General features: G+C 43.4%; 1 protein-coding gene across 3 annotated transcripts in view; it reads right to left on the bottom strand.

The window, feature by feature from the left end:
• The window catches only part of IDE (insulin degrading enzyme), a 129,480-nt gene extending 118,027 nt beyond the window's left edge, over nt 1–11,453 (bottom strand). For 2 of the 3 annotated variants that reach the window (XM_004701073.2, XM_030885973.2), the window contains exon 1: nt 11,344–11,453. In XM_004701073.2, coding sequence (XP_004701130.1) covers nt 11,344–11,441 — 98 coding nt within the window. In that variant the 5' untranslated portion in view covers nt 11,442–11,453. Of the gene's footprint in view, nt 1–8,564; nt 8,653–11,343 lie in introns of those variants that run through there. The other variant, XM_045291577.1, reaches the window with a different exon arrangement.
• Nucleotides 11,454–19,142: the final 7,689 nt, after the last annotated feature.

The following is a 19,142-nucleotide window of genomic DNA, read 5'->3' as shown; positions in this document are numbered from 1 at the left end:
CCTTACAAATCTGGCTATACCAGAGGCTGTACACTGGTACAGACAGGAACTGGAAACATAGGGAATCCAGGGTGGATGATCCCTTTAGGACCAGTGGTGAGAGTGGCGATACCAGGAGGGTAGAGGGAGGGTGGGTTGGAAAGGGGGAACCAATTACAAGGACCTACATATAACCTCCTCCCTGGTGAATGGACAACAGAAAAGTGGGTGAAAGGAGACATCGGACAGTGCAAGATATGAAAAAATAATAATTTATAAATTATCAAGGGTTCATGACGGAGGGGGTAGCGGGGAGGGAGGGGAAAAATGAGGAGCCAATGCAAGGGGCTTAGATAGAGAGCAAATGTTTTGAGAATGATGAGGGCAATGAATGTACAAATGTGTTTTACACAATTGATGTATGTGTGGATTGTGATAAAAGTTGTAGGAGCCCCTAATAAAATGATTTAAAAAAAAGAAGAAGAACAAAAGTTTTATAAGGAGCCCTGGTGGCTAACTGAAAGATAAGCAGTTTAAAACTACCAGCAGATCCACAGGAGAAAAGATCTTGTAAAGATTACAAACTACAAAATAATAATAATTTATAAATTATCAAGGGTTCATGAGGGAGGAGGTGATGGGGAGGGAGGGGGAAAATGAGGAGCTGATACCAAGGGCTCAAGTAGAAAGAAAATGTTTTGAGAATGATTATGGCAACAAATGTACAAATGTGCTTGACACAAAAGATGGATGTATAGATTGTGATAAGAGTTGTATGAGCCCCCAATAAAATGAATTTAAAAAAAATTACAAACTAGGAAACCATATGGGATAGTTATACACTGTCCTACAGAGTTGCTATGAAGGAGCCCTGGTAGCACTGTCAGGTAATCACTGGGCAACAAGGTTGGCATTTCAAACCCACTAGCTACTTGTTGGTTGAAAAAAGAGGCAACCTCCTCCAATAAAAATCTACAGCATCAAAAATCCTATGCAGACTCAGTGAGTCGGAATCAACTCAATGGTAGTGGATTTGGTTTGGTTTTATAGAATTCCTGAGTTGGAAATGATCTGACATCAACCTTGTTCAGATCTTTTAACTTAATTCTTACCCAGGAGCTACTAATCTATACACTGGATATGTTGGTGGCCTTCCTTCCTACTAGGTGCTAAGGACTGCTCAGTCTTGTCCACTACCCTTAGGGGCCCCAACTACTTGATGGTTAACAGCCAGTTCTGAAGTGCCTAGGCCACAGTCTCCCATAGCACCACCACACCCACCACGCAGGCCTCCAGGCAGGACTGACAAGTCACAGGGACAGATTTCCTACTGTCTGCAGCTAAATCTCCCAAGAGTCTGCCCTTCCTTGAAGGACCATGCTAATTTAAACTCATCTCAGCTCTGATCTCAAAGTCACTCAAGATCAAAACCTTAAGCCTCTTTGACTTCCCCTCCAGACTCAATGTCACTAAAGCCTACTAACTCTTCTTCCACATGTCTTCTGCAATATTCTCCCTTTGTTGTCATTGTTACTACTTCCTGCTTTCCAACTGTGCTTCCCAAAAGTGACCAGTTTAAAATATCCAGAAAGAGCTTTAATGTGTCACTCTATTGCTCAAAAGGTGTCTGAGATTCTCTTTTGCTCAAAAGGTTTCTGAGATTCTCTATTCCTATGGGATAAAATCTTACTGCCCATTGTTATGTATTGAATTGTGTGCAACCAAAATATGTGTCAACTTGGCTAGACCATGATTCTCAGTATTACGTAACTATCTTTCATTTTATGATCTGATATAACTATCCTATTGTGAATACTAACAGCTACGATATTAATGAGGTAGGATTCGTGGCAGTTACATTAACAAGGCAGTATGCAATCTACAAGGCTATGTTATAGTCAATCTTTTTGGTATTGAAAGATTAAACAAACCAGGGATCTGACAACCACCAAAAAAGAAGAGCTGGAAAGAGAGTGTGTCCTTTGGACCAAGAGTCTCTGCATTGAGAAGTTCCTAGACCCAAAGGAAGATTAAGGGCAGACACACGCAGCTTTCCAAGTAGGGCCAGACCCACCGATGTTGAAAGGAGACAAGGACCTTCCCCACGAGCCTAAAGAGAGAGAAAAACCTTCCCCTATAGTTAGATCCTAGATTTATAACCTCCTAAACTGTGAGAAAATATATTTGTTTGTTAATGCCATCAACGTGTGGTATTTATGTTAAGGTAGAAGACTGAGACAGCCTGATTATGCTGTAAATTTTTCCACCTCTTTGCTAATACCATTCCTTCTATCTAAAATAGTCTTTCTCTTCTCCTTTTCTGTCCATCTAATTTATTCCCACAGACACTGCTCAAATCTTATATTCTCCATGAAGCCCTCTCTAAGCTGGGAGATAAATGTTCTGAGCAGAAGGTGCAAATGCTCTCAGGCAATAATGATAGTAGTGGTTAGGAGTTGGGCTGTGATCCAAATGGTCAGCAATCAGCAGTTCGAAACCACCAGCAGCTCCTGGGAGAAAGACTGGGCTTTCTACTCCCGTAAACAGTTACAGTCTCAAAAACCTACAGGGGTTCACTATGAGTCAGCACTGAATTGAAGGCAATGAGTTTGGGGTTTTTCTTGGGGGGGTGGGGAAGCACAGAGATCAGTGTGACTGGGATGGGGTAACTGATTTTTAGGGAAACAAGATTAGAAAGGGGATGAGAGGGCAGAGTCCATAGAGCATCTTGGCCATAACAATGAGCAGGATGAAGATCAGCGGCAAGATTTTAAGCATTCTTGAGCAAAAATATGTTACGACATGGAATTCAAAAAGTTCACTTTGCCAGTAGTGAAAAGAACAATTATAAGTAGAAAGTAAAGAATGAATTAAACTAACTGAGAGGCTATTATAATAATCTGAGCAAAATATGGTGATTTGGACCAGCTTGTTACAGAGGAAATGGTAAAAAAAATCAGAATCTGGATGATTATGCCAACTGGATGAAGGATATGAGACAAAGAAAGGAGTAAAAGATGACTCCAAATTGTTGGCTTAAACAAGAACAAAAGTGGAGATGCCACTAACTGAGATGGGGAAGATAGGAGTGAAGCAGCTTTTAGAAGAGATCTGGGGAGAGAGTTCGAACATGAGAAGTTTAAGATGTCTATTGAAACACACACACACACACACACACCAGAGCACAACATGAAGGGAGTGCAACAGCGCAGCAAAGGGAGCAAAGCAATGAAGTCCCCAAGGAATCTCAAAAATAGACTTCGGAATCGGTGGGCAGGACATAACACTTCACAGATCCGACAGGAAAACATTCAGAGGGTCAGCAGACAGACCTGGAACTGTTTATAAGCTTCTTTTCTTTCTTCTTCTCCTTTTTTCTTTTTCTTATGTCCATCCATATAAGATAGGCAAGATAACCAATCCTTAGGAGAAAACAACGGATCCAACAGCTCTGGGGGACATGGGAAAGGAGGTGGGAGAAGGGAGGAGGGCACCAACAAACTCTGGGCCAAGGCAGTAAGAGATCTAAAATCGATGGTGAGGAGGGTGCAGAATGCTTGATGGGGTCTGATCAAGTGCAGTGTAGCCGATAGAAAGTACTGAATCCAATGAAGGTAGAAAATGATAATGGGACAAGAAGAAAGAAAGAAATTGAAGAAAGGACTAAGAGGCAAAAGACATTTATAGAGATATAAATATAGGCATGTACATATGTAAATGTGTTAATATATAACAATAGGGACATAGGTCATGTACATATATTTAAATGTTAAGTATTATAATAGCAGATGGGCATTGGGTCGCTACTCAAGTCCTCCCTCAACACAAGAACACTTTGTTCTAATAAGCTGGCATTCTGTGATGCTCACCTTCCTGACATGATCACTGAAGTTAAAAGGGGTGCATAGACAAATGTGGTGAAGAAAGCTGACAGAGCCCGGATTTCAGAGGATACAGCATCTTAAAGGCTTGAAGTTAAACAAGTGGCCATGCATTTTTGTTGTTGTTTTGTTGTTTTGCTTTGCTTTGTTTGTTTTTGTGCTTATTATGTCTCTGCATGTTGATCTAGATAAGATAGGCGTGATAAGCAATCCGGAGGAGAAAACAGTGGGACTGACAATTGGGGTGGGGGACAGGAGACAGGGGGAGAAGGGGGAAAGGAAGTGGGTGTTAATAAACCCAGGGACCAGGGAACAAGTTACCAAAAACTGATGGCGAGGCGGGCGTAGGAGGCCTAGTGGGGCTTAATCAAAGGCAATGTAGCCAAGAGGAATTACTAAAACCTGAATGAAGGCCAAACATGATATTGGGGCAAAAGGAAAGTAAAATGAAATAGAGGAAAGAACTAGGTGGCAAAGGATATTTATAGAGGTCTATATACAGGCATGTACATAGGTAAACATATTTAAATATAACAATAGGGAAATAGATCTATGTGCATATATTTATATGTTAAGTATTAAGGTAGCAGAGGGACATTGGGTCTCTACTCAAGTACTCCCTCAATGTAAGAATAATTTGTTCTAATAACCCGGCATTCAGTGATGCTTACCTTCCCAACAAGATTGTTGAAGACAAACTGGGTACATAAGCAAATGTGGTAAAGAAAGCAGATGGTGCCCGACTATCAAAAGTTATAGCATCTGGGGTCTTAAAGGCTTGAAGATAAACAAGCTGCCATCTAGCTGAGAAGCAACAAAGCCCACATGGAACAAGCACACCAGCCGGTGTGATCACGAGGTGTCGATGGGATCAGGTATCAGGCATCAAAGACCCAGAACAAAAAATCTTATCAATGTGAATGAGGGGGAACACAGAGTAGAGACACAAACCCATCTGTAGACAACTGGACATCCCCTTACAGAAGGGTCACAAAGAAGAGACAAGTCAATCAGGAAGGGTAGAGGGAGGGTGGGTTGGAAAGGGGGAACCAATTACAATAGAAAAGTGGGTGAAGGAAGACTTGGACAGGGCAAGATATGACAAAATAATAATTTATAAATTATCAAGAGTTCATGAGGCAGGGGGGAGCGGGGAGGGAGGGGAAAAATGAGGAAATGATGCCAGGGGCTTAAGTGGAGAACAAATGTTTTGAGAATGATGAGGGCAATGACCACAGCTCTATCTTACAAATCTGGCTAGACTGGAACGTGTACACTGGTACAGCTAAGAGCTCTCAACACATGGAATCCAGGAGAGATTAAACCCCTTGGGAACAGTAATGGGAGTAGCAATACCATGAGGGTAGGAGGAAGGTGGGGAGAGAAGGGGGGAAAATGGGGAACTGACTACGATGATGGAAGTATAACACCTACCCACACCCAGGGGGACAAACAACAGAAATGTGGGCAAAGGAAGACAGTGGATGGTGTAAGATATGAAAATGAGTTTGATACAATCGACGTATGGATTCTTATAAGAGCTGTAAGAGCCCCAATAAAATGATCTATTAATCTAAAAATGATGTCTATTGAACATCCATGAGAAAATATTAAAGAGGCAGCTTATTACCAGCCTCAGTTACCTAGTGCTGCTATAACAATCACAAGTGGATGGGTTCAACAAACAAATATATTCTCTAACTTTTTAGAAGGCTAGAAGGATCAATTCAGGATGGCAGTTCAAAGGAAACACTTTCTCTCTTTTGGCTCTTGGAGAATTCCTTGTCTTCTGTCAACTTCTGAGGGCTTTGGGTCCCTTGGAGCTCTCCTCGAGTTTTGGCCTCCGTCTTCCCCTCGATCTAGGAAGTTCATAGTACCGGGAACCTGGTTCCCAGCTCTTCTTTCTTGATTAATAATAGTGCCCTCTGATCTCTGCTGCGTGTTTAATCTCTTTTCTATCTCAAAGATAGACCCTCATTCTGTAGATTTCATCCTGCTTCATTAATAACATCAGAGAAGTTAGGATTTACAGCACACAGGATAAGTACATCCAATCACAAAGAGAAGGGTAATTACATAATACTGAGAATGTTGTGGTGGTTGTTACTTAGGTGACACTGAGTCAGCTCTGATCCACAGCAATCTTATACACAACAGCACAAAACACTGCCGGTCCTGTGCCATCCTCACAATTGTTCTTAGGCTTGAGCCCATTGTGGCAGCCACTGTGTCAATCCATCTGCTTGAGGGCCTTCCTTTGTCTGCTGCCCCTCCACTTTACCAAACATGATGTCCTACTCCAGGGACTGGTCTCTCCTGACAACAGGTCCACAATATATAAGACACGTATTGGGGGTGGGGGGGAGCACAATTCAATACATAACATTACCTGAATCTGAAATTCAAAGGGGCAGGTCTGGCTAGGGAGTCCTTAGAATATAGATCCGTTCTAATGGAAATGTCATCTATTTATACTGCCAAATATAATAACCACTAGCCATATGACTTGAGACCTGGTGTGGGCAACTGAGTAACTGAATTGTTCACTTTCAAATTTTTAAATTAAAATGTAAATATGCACATGTGCCTAGTTACTGCCACAATGAACAAGGCATATACAGAGAATACTTAAAGTAGTATGACTGAATGAGAACCCTAAATGAAAAAGTATAGGTAGTGAAGGGATCAAAAACTAAAATGCCAACATCAGTTATTTATAGTAAGATAAAAATGGAAGCAACCCAAATCTCCTTCAACAACAGAAAGGTAAGTAGAAGTGTAAGACTACCATTTAGCATTAAACTCAGATCTTATGGAAGAGTAGTAAAAACAATATTAAATGAAAAGAAAAAAATCAAAGAATAATTTCTATAAAGGTCAAAAGCAAACAGACTAACCAATATATTATTTAAGATTATATTTAGATGTGGCAAAGTTAGGAAGAAAACCAATAGGATTATTATCCAAATACAGACTAATGTTACCTTGAGAAGAGAAAGAGATGGTCACAATTGGGGAGGTAAGCACAAAGGGTTTAACATTACTGGAAATATTTTGATTGCCTAACCTAAGTAGTTGGTACACAGGTGTTCCATTTGTTATTATCCTTTACCATATATATCCTGACACAATATTTCATAAGTTAAAAAAAAGCCAAGAGGTAGTTTATGGTTAAATGCCAAATGGATACTAAATGCTTAAAATCTCAGTTTAGGAAAGGGGAAAATAACTATGTGACTTGGATAAGGTCTAAGAAAAAGCAGGATTTAGTCATGTAAAGAAAAACAAGAAAGACCCTCCGGAGCAGAGAACAAGCAGGGCATGAACTAGGAGCACAGCCTGGTGGTGTAGTCGTTACATGTTGGGCTGTTAACCACAAGTCAGCAATTCAAAACCACCAGTCATTTTACAGGAGAGAGAAACCCACAGAGGCAATTCTATCCTGGCCTCCTAAAGGTCAGTATTAGAGAGTTTTTACAAGAATAGAAATCCCTGTCTTTCGCCGTTGGAGCTGCCTAATGGTTTGGAACTGCTAACCTTGTATTCTAGCAGTCCAACAGAGAACTGCTACGCCACCAGAGCGCTTCACTACATTGTAAGCATTCAAATGGCTGAATGAACAGTTGAAGAGTACGAGCAAACTGAAGATAAGCTAAATGCGAAGGCTCTGAGGATCCTCAACTTCAATTATCTAAAGCAGTGGTCCTCAAACTACGGCCCATGGGCCACATGCGACCCACCGAGGACATTTATCCAACCCGCCAAGGGCATTTATCCAGGGCGCCGGGTGTTTTTGCCCCATTTTGTTTTTTACTTCAAAATAAGATATGTGCAGTGTGCACAGGAATTTGTTTATAGTTTTTCTTTTAAACTATAGTCCGGCTCCCCAACGGGTCTGAGGGACAGTGAACTGGCCCCCTGTTTAAAAAGTTTGAGGACCCCTGAAAAGGATCTAAATGTATGGAGGGAGAGTGTTCTGGGCGTGTCCCTGACTGAGGGGGAGGCAGATCTTCTGGGTACATGTTTAGGAGTTCCAAAATTCTAATTGAGAAAGAAAAAAAGCCAATTTTTATATAATACACACACTGAACTCCTACTCTCCCTGCCAGGCTTTAAGGAAAATATCATCACCTTTAACTTTCAAAGCAGATAGGCAGAATTTTTACTTTTTAGCAAATGTAGCTTATTGGGATAGGTGTTGGGTTGCTAACCCCAAGGTCAACAATTCAAATCCACCAGCTGCACCTGTGTAACACAATGCTCTACTTTTTCAGCAATTGAGTTCAACAATTCATTGCTATGGCCACACAGAACTCACTCAATATTTGCGATTAAGGAAGTTAACAGGTTGCAATGCAGGTGAGAAATGCTCATGATACAGTTCTTCAGTCAGGTCATTTGGGGGGAATTAGTCTTTGTCTAGAAGAGCCAAATTACATAATTCACTGCCCCAGTAGCTCCACAGAAGAGAAGGATTTCTACTCCTATGAAGAGTTGTAGCCTCAGAAATCCACAGGGGCAGTTCGAACGTCCTACAGGGTGGCTAAGAGTCAGAATCTACATGATGGCAGAGTTTGGTGGTTTTTAAATTTTGGATTAGGGTAATAATGCTTAATGATGGTCAGAGATATCCTGTCCTTTTAAATTATTTAAAGGCTCCCACCATCCCCCCTGGTGGAAGACAGTTTAAAAGCTCAACCTCACCTGTTTCTAAACCTTTGGAACCGGAAGATGCAGTAAGGCTGCCTGCAAAGTGCCTTTTTGATGCCAGGTGTCTCCAAGGTTTCCAGGGGCGGGACTATTCCCTCCAACTCCCCAATAATTCAGACATTCCCAACTGTTGGACAGAGAAAGGGTAGGGAGGAGACTTTTAAAATAAATTGAATGCTTTAAGACCATCTCTCTCTCAAGAGGTTAGACCAGGAAATGAATGCCCACATATTGGCAGAGGCAGTACTGTATAACACAGAACAGCTTGGGGTCTGGCACCAAAGAGACATGGGTTAAATCCTAACTCCTCCAGCAAACAAACGGCTGTCCAGCTCTCTCTTTTAATACAATCCTATTATGTACAGTAGGAATACTTTCTTTAAGGTTTGAATCTATGGTAGCTACAGATGCTACTCTTTTACTTCCTAAAGTGACACCCTGATCTCTTTGACTGAAACCTTATTTTCCTTAACAGTCACACCCATGTTTAACCTGGGGCTCTGTTTTGAATCTCTAAGTTTCTCTCTCTCTAAAAACAATCTTATCTTGAATTTCTGGTTAGTCAACCCTGGACTTCATTAACACAGTGGGAGAACACTGTATTAAAAATAGATGTGTACTTAGAACATGCAAAATAGCTGCATGTTTTCATTAAAACAAGTTTGGTGGGCTGGAGACAATATGGAGCTATTACTTAGTAGCCATGAATTAAGGACATAAAAAGAGTGTTCTGAAGTGGGTGAAGAGAGACATCAGGCAGGGCAAGATATGACAACATAACAATTTATAAATTATCAAGGGTTCATGAGGGAAGGGGGAGCAGGGAGGGAGGGGAAAAATGAGGAGCTGATGCCAGGGGCTTAAGTGGAGAGCACATGTTTTGAAAATGATGAGGGCAATGAATGTACAGATGTGCTTTACACAATGATGTATGTGTGGATTGTGATAAGTTGTATGAGCCCCTAAAAAAAAAACCAGTGTGTTCTGACCCCAAAGTGGGCAGTTTAAGAAGGTACCCTATGCTCGCCCCATGCACTTCTCTCACTAAAGTCTTGATCCTTACACTTACACGTTTTGCAGGGTAGTGCAAAATAGAGGCGTCAAAACAAGACCCCCAGATTCCTTATTGCATCAACCCTTTTTAGTATCATGGCTATCATCTTGGCTCAAGTATTTAAGTGTAAATTCCAACCAGTTTCTCAGACTCTGATCTCCCTGTTTTCTTATGCCCTGCACACAGCCACTGAACTAATTCCCCTTTTCATGGCTTCCTACCTATTGGAATAAATTCAAACTGAATCCCAAGCCCAATCTAGCATTATCCTATTCTCATAATGCAAGATTTGTTACCCTGTGGGCTGCTAACTGCAAGGTCAGCAGTTCAAGAGCACCAGCCACCCTGAGGGAGAAAGGTAAGGTTTTCTACTTCCATAAAGATTTACAGTCTAGGAAACCCATAGGGGTCAGTTCTCTGTCCCACAGGGTTGCTATGAATCAACACAGACTTCATGGATTTGGGGGTCTGGTTGCCTCCCAATCCCCTGAAGGAAAGTTTCGAAGGTTGCAGCTAGACTACAATACAAATCACCAGCAGCTGGATCATCTACCTTCCTTTAATGGCCAGGCCGCCTCCTCTGGCTCTTCCTGCACACTGACAGCATGGCCCACCATCTGAACCTAGTCAATGGTACTCATTGGCTGGCATCCAATACGCTCCAGCCAACTCTCAGTTCCTTGGACGGCAGATAACACACTTACACATACTATCACACTCCGAGAAAGTAGGGGGACCTACAAAACTCAAAACCCACTGTATCGAGCCGATTCCGATTCGTAGCGACCCCATATAGGGAAGGGTAGAACTGCCCTAGACCGCCTGCTCCTGTTAATGGGGCCTAGAAACTCAGAACCAGAAAGGGCGGTTCAAACGCACGTAAGACGTAGGTGAGACAATACTGCCCCTCTCTGCCAATTGCTGCTCAGCGTTTACTACAACACTGAAACGTTCTATTACCACCGAGCAGCAGTGAAGTGGAGACAGCAGGACACTGAGTGACCCCCAAACACAAAACAAAACCCCTGGGATTCTAGTCCTGGTTTTGCCACAATCTGCAAATGTGGGGAGATGACAAAAACCGCTCCGGGCCTCGGCCGTCTGGGCTGCGAAGCTAGGGAGACGCTGTGCGGGAGCCCGGGGTCTCCGTGGGCTCACAACCCCCCAACGGGACACGCACCACTCTTTCCCTCGTGCCGGGGCGGCGGGGGCAGGCAAACTTTCAGAGCTCCCCGCGCGGACATTCCACATCCTACTGGAAACTCAGTCCCCACAGGACAAAAGCAGCCCGAGAGAGAGGGGAGACGCCGACTCCCTTTAGCCGGTGGCCTGGGGCCGTCCGCCCAGGGTGGCCGGTCCCTCACAGGCAGACGCCCGAGTGACGTGACGCGCTTCCTGGAAGCGGGCCGGGGGGACGCGATCCGCGCCCCCCACCCTACTGACACAAGCTCCGGGACCCCGAGTCACGGCCCCCGTCGGCTCGCCGCAACCTAAAGGGTGCCATCCTGCCCGGGTTGGGCCTCTGGCGGCCGCCAGGCAAGCCGCCCTTCTGGGCCCTGGGGCGGCTTCAGCGCGGCCGACCCGGCCCTGAGCCGGCGGGACCGGCGGCTGGAGGGGCGGCGGCGGCGGCTTGAAGTGCTGAATCACCACTTTGCAACTGGAGCTCCAATCCACCACGACCTGTGGGCCCTGAGGGCCCCCGCGTGGCACTCCGCTTACCTACTGAGGCGCTTCGGGGACAGCAGGTGAGCGCCGGGGACCGGACGGAAGGTGCTGGGCAGCGCGCTGTGCAGCAGACACGCGAGGCGGTACCGCATACCCCAGCGCAGCCGCCGGGATCACCGCGAACGCTTCCTCTGGCGCCGCGAGCCGGCCTGCGCACGGCGCATGCCCAGTCGGCCGCCGCGCCGCGCCGCCTCCCCGGAGTGGCGGCGGAGCGGCTGCTCCAGGTTTTGCCTGGAGCCCGACGGGGCGGGGACGGCCGGCCCCCCGGCTGGGACGGGTCCCCGGCAGCGCCCGGAGCCCTGCAACCGTCTTTCCCCGGTGGGGAGGACCCCAACGGGAGCGCGTGCGCGGTCGTACCCGGGCGCACGTGCTAGGGCCGCCGAGTGGTGTGGGAGTGGTGGCTCAAGAACACTGCGGGCGAACACGTGGGAGCCCCGTTTGCCCGGGTGCCCCCTACGACGGAAGTTTCGGTCCTGCAGGTGTGCTGGCACCGCCGCTACCGCCGCGCCGAGAGCGAGTCCGCGGCCCGCGAGCGCCCTCTACAGCGCCTTGAGGGCGCGGGCAGTCCCGACGCGGACGCTCCCAAGTGCTGGGGGAGGCGGGGCAAGTGGGACCTGGAGGGGTCCGGCTCCGCCCAGAGTGCAGGCAGGGCCCTGGTGGGATTTTGCATCCGGAGGAAGCTAGCAACTCATCCGAGAGGAAAGTTGAGATGGGCCAAGCCTCAGCAAAATAAGGCTTTCATGGATTTTCACCTCCTGATCTACCATCTTCCCGCTACGTGAGTCATTGCTTTTTAGATAGGACTTTCTCCCCGGTGGCTTGCACCCACGAGTAACCTAATAGTTCTTATGGATTTGCCTTCTCATTGCACTATTTTACGGAGGTCTTTAAGGAGGCGCCCAATTAGGGGTGGTAATTGCCCAGCTAGGTTTCCGTTGAGGCTGACGGAAGAGGGTAACCAATAAACAGGGCACAAAATTATATCATTGTTTTAATGGGAATTCACTTGCTGATGTTAGGATCCCTGGAGCCAGTTAAGACTCAGTGGCCTTAAATATAGCAAGAAAATACTGCCCCACTGCTCAGCCCTGCTCTATCCTCACAATCATTGCTGTGTTTGAGCCTATTGTTATGTTTCAGCCTATTGTAAGCACCGTGTCAATCCATTTTGCTAAAGATCTTCCACTTTTTCCCTGATCCTCTACTTCTCCAAGCTTGATGTCCATTTCCCAGGACTGGTTCCTCTTGATAACACGACCGAAGTATGTGAGACAGAGTTTTCGTCCCATTCTTACTTCTAAGGAGCACCCTGGTTGTACTTTAACCAACAGATTTATTATTCTAACAGTCCATATATATTCAATCTTTTTCATGAATACCAGAAATCAATAGGATGTGGTCAGTACCCAGTAGCCTTTTTATAATGCAGTTTCACCAAATGGCTAACCATTAGTTCAAAAAATGAAGTCAAAAGTACTACACATCTTTTGATTATGTACAAGCACATGGTTTTAGCAACTTGGGGCTATGCCCAATTCTAGACCTGCATGTTGCAGCAGCTACTCAGAGTGTACGCAGACTGAATGGATTTATGCTCACCTAATGGAATTTATAAACGGAGTCAAGGTTTTGTAGGGCCTGAAACGCAATTTGGGGGACCTCTTTAAGAAAGAGAATATAAATAATGAATACAAAATTAAAAGTCAAAGATAAGTTAAAGAAAGAATATAAATTATGAATACAAAATTAAAAGTCAAAGGAAAGTTAATGCTTACAATGAGAGAATAAGTCACAAGCAATCACTTGGGATTTTGAACCATTTCTTCTAAGATCTTAATTGTTTATTAGAAATGCTTTAAAACCGCTTCCCACAATCTGGCTTCCCCTCTGACTCTCAGTAACTCCCCGCTGTGGTCTATGCAAGTTAAGGGACTCTGAAGTTTTAAATTATCATTAGCTTCATAATAAATCCACCTCTGGGGGGAGTAGATAATGCTAACATAAGAAAGGATAATGTTAATACAATCTCAAGGGGTAGTGGTGGAAAGAGAATAATTTTGATGGATTGCAACAGTGGCCTCGAGCACAGGAACCACTGTGAGCACAGCATAGGACCAGGCGACGTTTCATTCAGGTGTGCATGAGGTAGCTATGAGTTGCAACTGACACAATGGCATTTAACAACATTATGTATCCAAGGAGCCTTGGGTTACATGTTGGGTTGCTAACCTCAGCTTTCTGCTCCAGTGAAGATTTACAGTTTTGTAGATCCGTGAGGACAGTGCATTTAGCATCACTGTGAGTCAAAATCTACACACTGGCAGTGAGTTTGCGTTAAATATGTGCCCAGCATTGTCTTTGGTATTAGTCTTTACAGCATCCTTAGCAGAGATAAGTCTGGCTTACAGAGATACAGTTAACTTGTCCACATTTACATTTTTTTTAAGTAGAGCTTGAAAAAAAATTTTTTTAATAAATTTTTTAAAAATGGAGCTTGAGTTTGAACCCAGCACTGTCTGATCCCAAAATCTGCTATTCTTACATTCATTCATTTAATGACTTCACAAGTACTTATTGAGTGCTATCTAAGTCATAGGTGCTGAGGATATAATAGTGGGTAAAAAAAAGACAAATTTTGTCTTATAGAGGTTATAGGTAGGGAAAAGAGACAATAAGCAAATGTGTTGAAAAGTGCTATGAGGCCATCTAGCTCAGAAGCAACAAAGCCCACATGGAAGAAGCACACCAGCCAGTGCGATCACGTGGTATCAAAGGGATCAGGTATCAGGCATCATCAGAACAAAAAAATCTTACCATAGTGAATGAGTGGGGGAATGCAGGGTGGAGACCCAAAGCCCATTTGTAGGCCACTGGACATCCCCTTAAAGAAGGGTTTCAGGGAGGAGATGAGCCAGTCAGGGTGCAATGTAGCAACAATGAAAAATACAACTTTCCTCTAGTTCCTAAATGCTTCTTCCTCCCCCACTATCATGATCCCAATTCTACTTGCAAGTCTGGCTAGACGAGAGGATGTACACTGGTACAGATAAGAACCGGAAACACAGGGAATCCAGGGCAGATGATCCCTTCAGGACCAGTGGTATGAGTGGCGATACTGGGAGGGTAGAGGGAGGGTGGGTTGGAAAGAGGAAACCGATTACAAGGATCTACGTGTGACCTCCTCCCTGGGTGATGGACAACAGAAACGTGGGTGAAGGGAGACGTCGGACAGGGCAAGATATGACAAAATAATTTATAAATTATCAAGGGTTCATGAGGAAGGAGGAAGCTGGGAGGGAGGGGAAGAATGAGCTGATACTAAGGGCTCAAGTAGAAAGCAAATGTTTTGAGAATAATGAGGACAATAAATCTACAAATGTGCTTGACACAATGGATGTATGTATGGATTGTGATAAGAGTTGTACGAATGGATTGGGATAACAGTTGTATGAGCCCCTAATAAAATGTTAAAAAAGAAAAAAAAAAAAAAAAAGAGTTGTACGAGCCCCCCAAAAAGGATTTAAAAAAAAAAAAGAAGTAACCATTTCCTGATTTGAACTGTCAGAGCAGTTTGCTACTTTCTAAAAGCACTCCTTGAATCTAACTTTCATACTTGATTATAATAACCTTAAGATTAAAATGATGTCCTAGTCCAGGACCACGTAGTTCACCAAAGAAGTCATTTAGGTACTCAGCAAACATGAAGAAATGTTCGCAATACTAGCCATCTGAGAGCTGCAAGTCAAAGCAGTGATGAGATACCACCTTCCCCAGCATGGTAGCAACAGTGGAAAACAAAAACAACCAACCCTGGGTGCTGGAGGAGCCATGTGGAGACCCCTGTCAGTGCTGAGATGCTTCAGTGCCACTGGATCCAAAGACTTTCTACCCACTGGCCTTTGATTGTCCTGCACTTGGTGTCATTGCATGTGCTTCATGAGTCTGAAGAGGACTTTAAATATTGGTGTCAGACATATGGGCTAATATTGGACTTATGAACTTGATATGAACTGGGTTGGATGCTTTCTTTTGTGTGTGTGTGGGGATGATTTCTTAATGTACAATTACCTTTTATATAAAACACTCATACCAAAAAAAAAAAACCCAAACAAACGAGAAAACATCAAATTCAAACATAGATCGGAACCCACATAAAACAGTACATACAACCTCTGTGGAAAGCGGTATGGCACTTCCTCTAACAGTTGGGAATGGGAATAGCCCTGATCTAGCAATAGCCCCACAAAAATAAAGAATGTAGCATAAACATATATATGCACACCCATGTTCAATGCAGCACTATTCACAATAAACAACCTAAATGCTCATCTGTGAAAAAATGTATAAACTTTGGTACATACACTCAATAGAATACATGATTAAAGAATAATATTGGAACTGTGAAACACCCCATAGTTGGTAATGGATTTGGAGGATATAGTAACGTGTATAGTTAGTCAATTTTAAAAAGACAAATAGTTGTTTCGTTTTCTTTTGTTGCTTTGTTTTGCTCTGTCTTGTTTTTATGTGCATATTATTATCTCTACAGGTCTATCTAGATAAGATAGGCTGGATAAACAATCTGGAGGAGAAAATAACAGGACAGATTGTGGGAAACAGAAAGATTTCTCCCAAGTCATCTCCCCCAAGTATATGTTAGACTTAGGACACTGCTTGCAGCTAACGGTAAATGATAGTTAAGTTACTTCCCTTAAGGCAGTCAGCTGCCAGCTACTGTCTAGTCCCACCACAGGTAGGCCTGCTCCTTGCTGCTAAGGACAATGGGCTACTTCTCTCTAAAGGTTTGCAGTCATGGATTTGGTTCCTATAGGTGGGGTACACACTCTACTGATAATGGTTTCTATGGAGATCCAGGGAACAGGTCAAACCGCTTAGTGACATCCAAAGTTAGGCTGCCATCCTGAATCTAGGATCCGCCCATCTTCCCACATGTATACCCCCAATCCCTCCTCTTCCTATTGCATGTATACCCCTAGATCACCTCCTCCCATGACTGTATTACCTATAGCACAACCCTTTCCTGTGACATATGTCATCACCTGTAATTAGGGGGCTTGCATATCCCCAGAGAATATAAAAGCATTGGTTAGCATTAAATATCTCTCCCTCTCCATGTGGACCACCAAGTGAGGTTGAGATGAGAATTGCTACCATGAAATGTGTCTGACTCCATTATTTCAATCTCTCTTCTATCTCTCATGCTCTTTATGACTTTACTATAATCTTTACTTATTATCACTGTATAATTGCACCTACCCTTAACCCATGATAATGTGTTAGGGCAGGATTACCCTGACAACTGATGGTTCAGCAGGGCATGGGAGAGGGGACTGTGGGGGAAAGGAAGTGGTGTTAACCAACCCAGGGACAAAAGAACAGGTAATCCAAAATCAGTGGCAAGGAGGGTGTAGGAGGCCTGGTAGGGCTTGATCAAGGCCAAGGTCACTGAAAGGAATGATTGAAATCCAAATGAAGGCTAAGCATGATAGTGGGACAAGAGGAAAGTAAAAGGAAATAGAGGAAAGAACTAGGAGGCAAAGGGCATTTATAGAGGTCTAAATACAGGCTTGTACATATGTAAATATATTTGTATATGATGATGGGGAAGTAAATCTATGTGCATATATTTATAGGATTAATATTAATGTAGCAGATGGACATTGGGCCTCCACACTACTCCTTCAAGAGTACTTGAGTGCAAGAACACTTTGTTCTACTAACCTGGCATTCCATGATGCTCACCTCCCCGACATGATTGCTGAAGACAAATGGGTGCATAAGCAAATGTAAAGAAAGCTGATGGTGCCCAGCTATCAAAAGATATAGTGTCTGGGATCTTAAAGGGTTGAAGGTAAACAAGCGGCCATCTAGCTGAGAAGCAAAAAAAGCCTACATGGAAGAAGCACACCAGCCTGAGTGATCATGAGGTGTCGAAGGGGTCAGGTATCAGGCATCAAAGAACAAAAAATAATATCATTGTGAATGAGGGGGAGTGTGGAGTGGAGACCCAAAGCCCATCCGTAGGCAACTGGACATCCCCTTACAGAAGGGTCATAGGGAGGAGACAAAACCAGTCAGGTTACAGTGTAGCAATGATGAAACATACATCTTTCCTCTAGTTCTTAAATGCTTTCTCACCCCCACTATCATGATCCCAATTCTACCGTACAAATCCAACTAAACCTGAGGATGTACACTGGTACAGATAGGAACTGGAAACACAAGGAATCCAGGACAGATGAACCCTTTAGGACCAGTGGTGAGAGTGGTGATACCAGGAGGGTGAAGGCAAGGTGGGGTAGAAAGGGAACTGATTACAAGGATCTATATATAACCACTTCCCTGGGGAATGGCCAACAGACAAGTGGGTGAGGGGAGATATCGGTTAGTGTAATACATGGAAAAATAATGATTTCTAAATTATCAAGGGGGGAAAATGAGCTGATACCAGGGGCTCAAGTCGAAAGTAAATGTTTTGCAAATGATGAGGGCAACAAATGTACAAATGTGCTCGACACGATGGATGTATGGATTGTGATAAGAGTTGTATGACGCCCCAATAAAATGATTTTTTTTGGGTTTTTGAAAAAGAACAAATATTGTATGAGACTATTAAATAATCATGACAAGATTTTCATGCCAAAAGAAACAGTCTGGTATAGTGGGAAGCCAAAACCCATCTGCAGAGTATCTAGTCAGACTGAGCAGATCCACTCTAGATAGGCAAGTGTCTCAAAACAGCCTTACTATCAGGCAGAGACAATTATAATCTTGATTATGCTGGATCGAGCTCGATACTTGGCCAGTTAACTACCCTGTACATGTGACCTGAATTTGTTCTGGGTGCAAGTGTCTCTTACTGGCTCCATGACAGAAATTTCTTCCCTGGCTTTTAAAAAATGTTGTTGGGGTTCTTTTCCTTCTTATGCATTATTCATATTTTTGTCTTTATACTATTATGTTTTTATTCTTACCACTTTAGTGTGACTTTGTTTTTTATTGTTTTCTGTTGGGTCTCCCAACTGTGAAGCAAAAGAGAAGTATATGCATAATGATAATAACTGATATGAAGGGAGGCAGAGAATGCAGAGCTTGGGGGTGGATGATAGGAGGGAAAGGGGATTTATGAAGAGTAAATAATGAAGTCATAATTATTCATGAATAATGGCAACAGGAGTGGGGAGGGAGTACTGGAATGGATTGTGATTGCATAACTCATTTTAAGATGATTTAACCATGGGGGGATGCTCTAAAATTGATATGGGGTGCTTGTATTAATTCTCCTTGATATGATTGAACTATTGAATTATATGTGAATTACTTATTTAAAGAAAAAGAAGAAGAAGCAGACTGATGGTTACTCGGGTAGGAGGAAAGGCAAGTCATAGGCTAGAGGATAAAGCGGTATTCACTTAAGAGAAGGGGAAGATAATAAATGAGGAAAATGGGAAAAGCTGGGGATATGAGGTACAGGGCAAGCCATTGAGCGAGTTGAATGCAAAAATGATCTAATACATAAACCACCACCCAATTCATAATAAAACATTTTTTAAAGAGAAAAGAATGATGTGTTAGTCATTAAAAAAAAATCAGCCACCAGAAACCATAGTACTTATTAAAATGCTTGTCAAATACATGCTTACTGAATGTGATCAACCTTCTGGATTGAACTACCATTTACAGAACATCCAGAGGGTAAGGAACTCTGGTGCCTCAATGGGTAAACTCTTGCTTGCTAACTGAAAAGTTGACGGTTCAAACTAACTCCTTAA

The sequence above is a fragment of the Echinops telfairi genome, unplaced genomic scaffold (assembly GCF_000313985.2).
Source record: "Echinops telfairi isolate 266 unplaced genomic scaffold, ASM31398v2 ScPeMD7_70;HRSCAF=299, whole genome shotgun sequence".
In the NCBI taxonomy this organism is placed as follows: Eukaryota; Metazoa; Chordata; class Mammalia; order Afrosoricida; family Tenrecidae; genus Echinops; species Echinops telfairi.
Note: the sequence above shows the minus strand (reverse complement) of the source record. Positions and strands in the feature narration are given on the sequence as shown.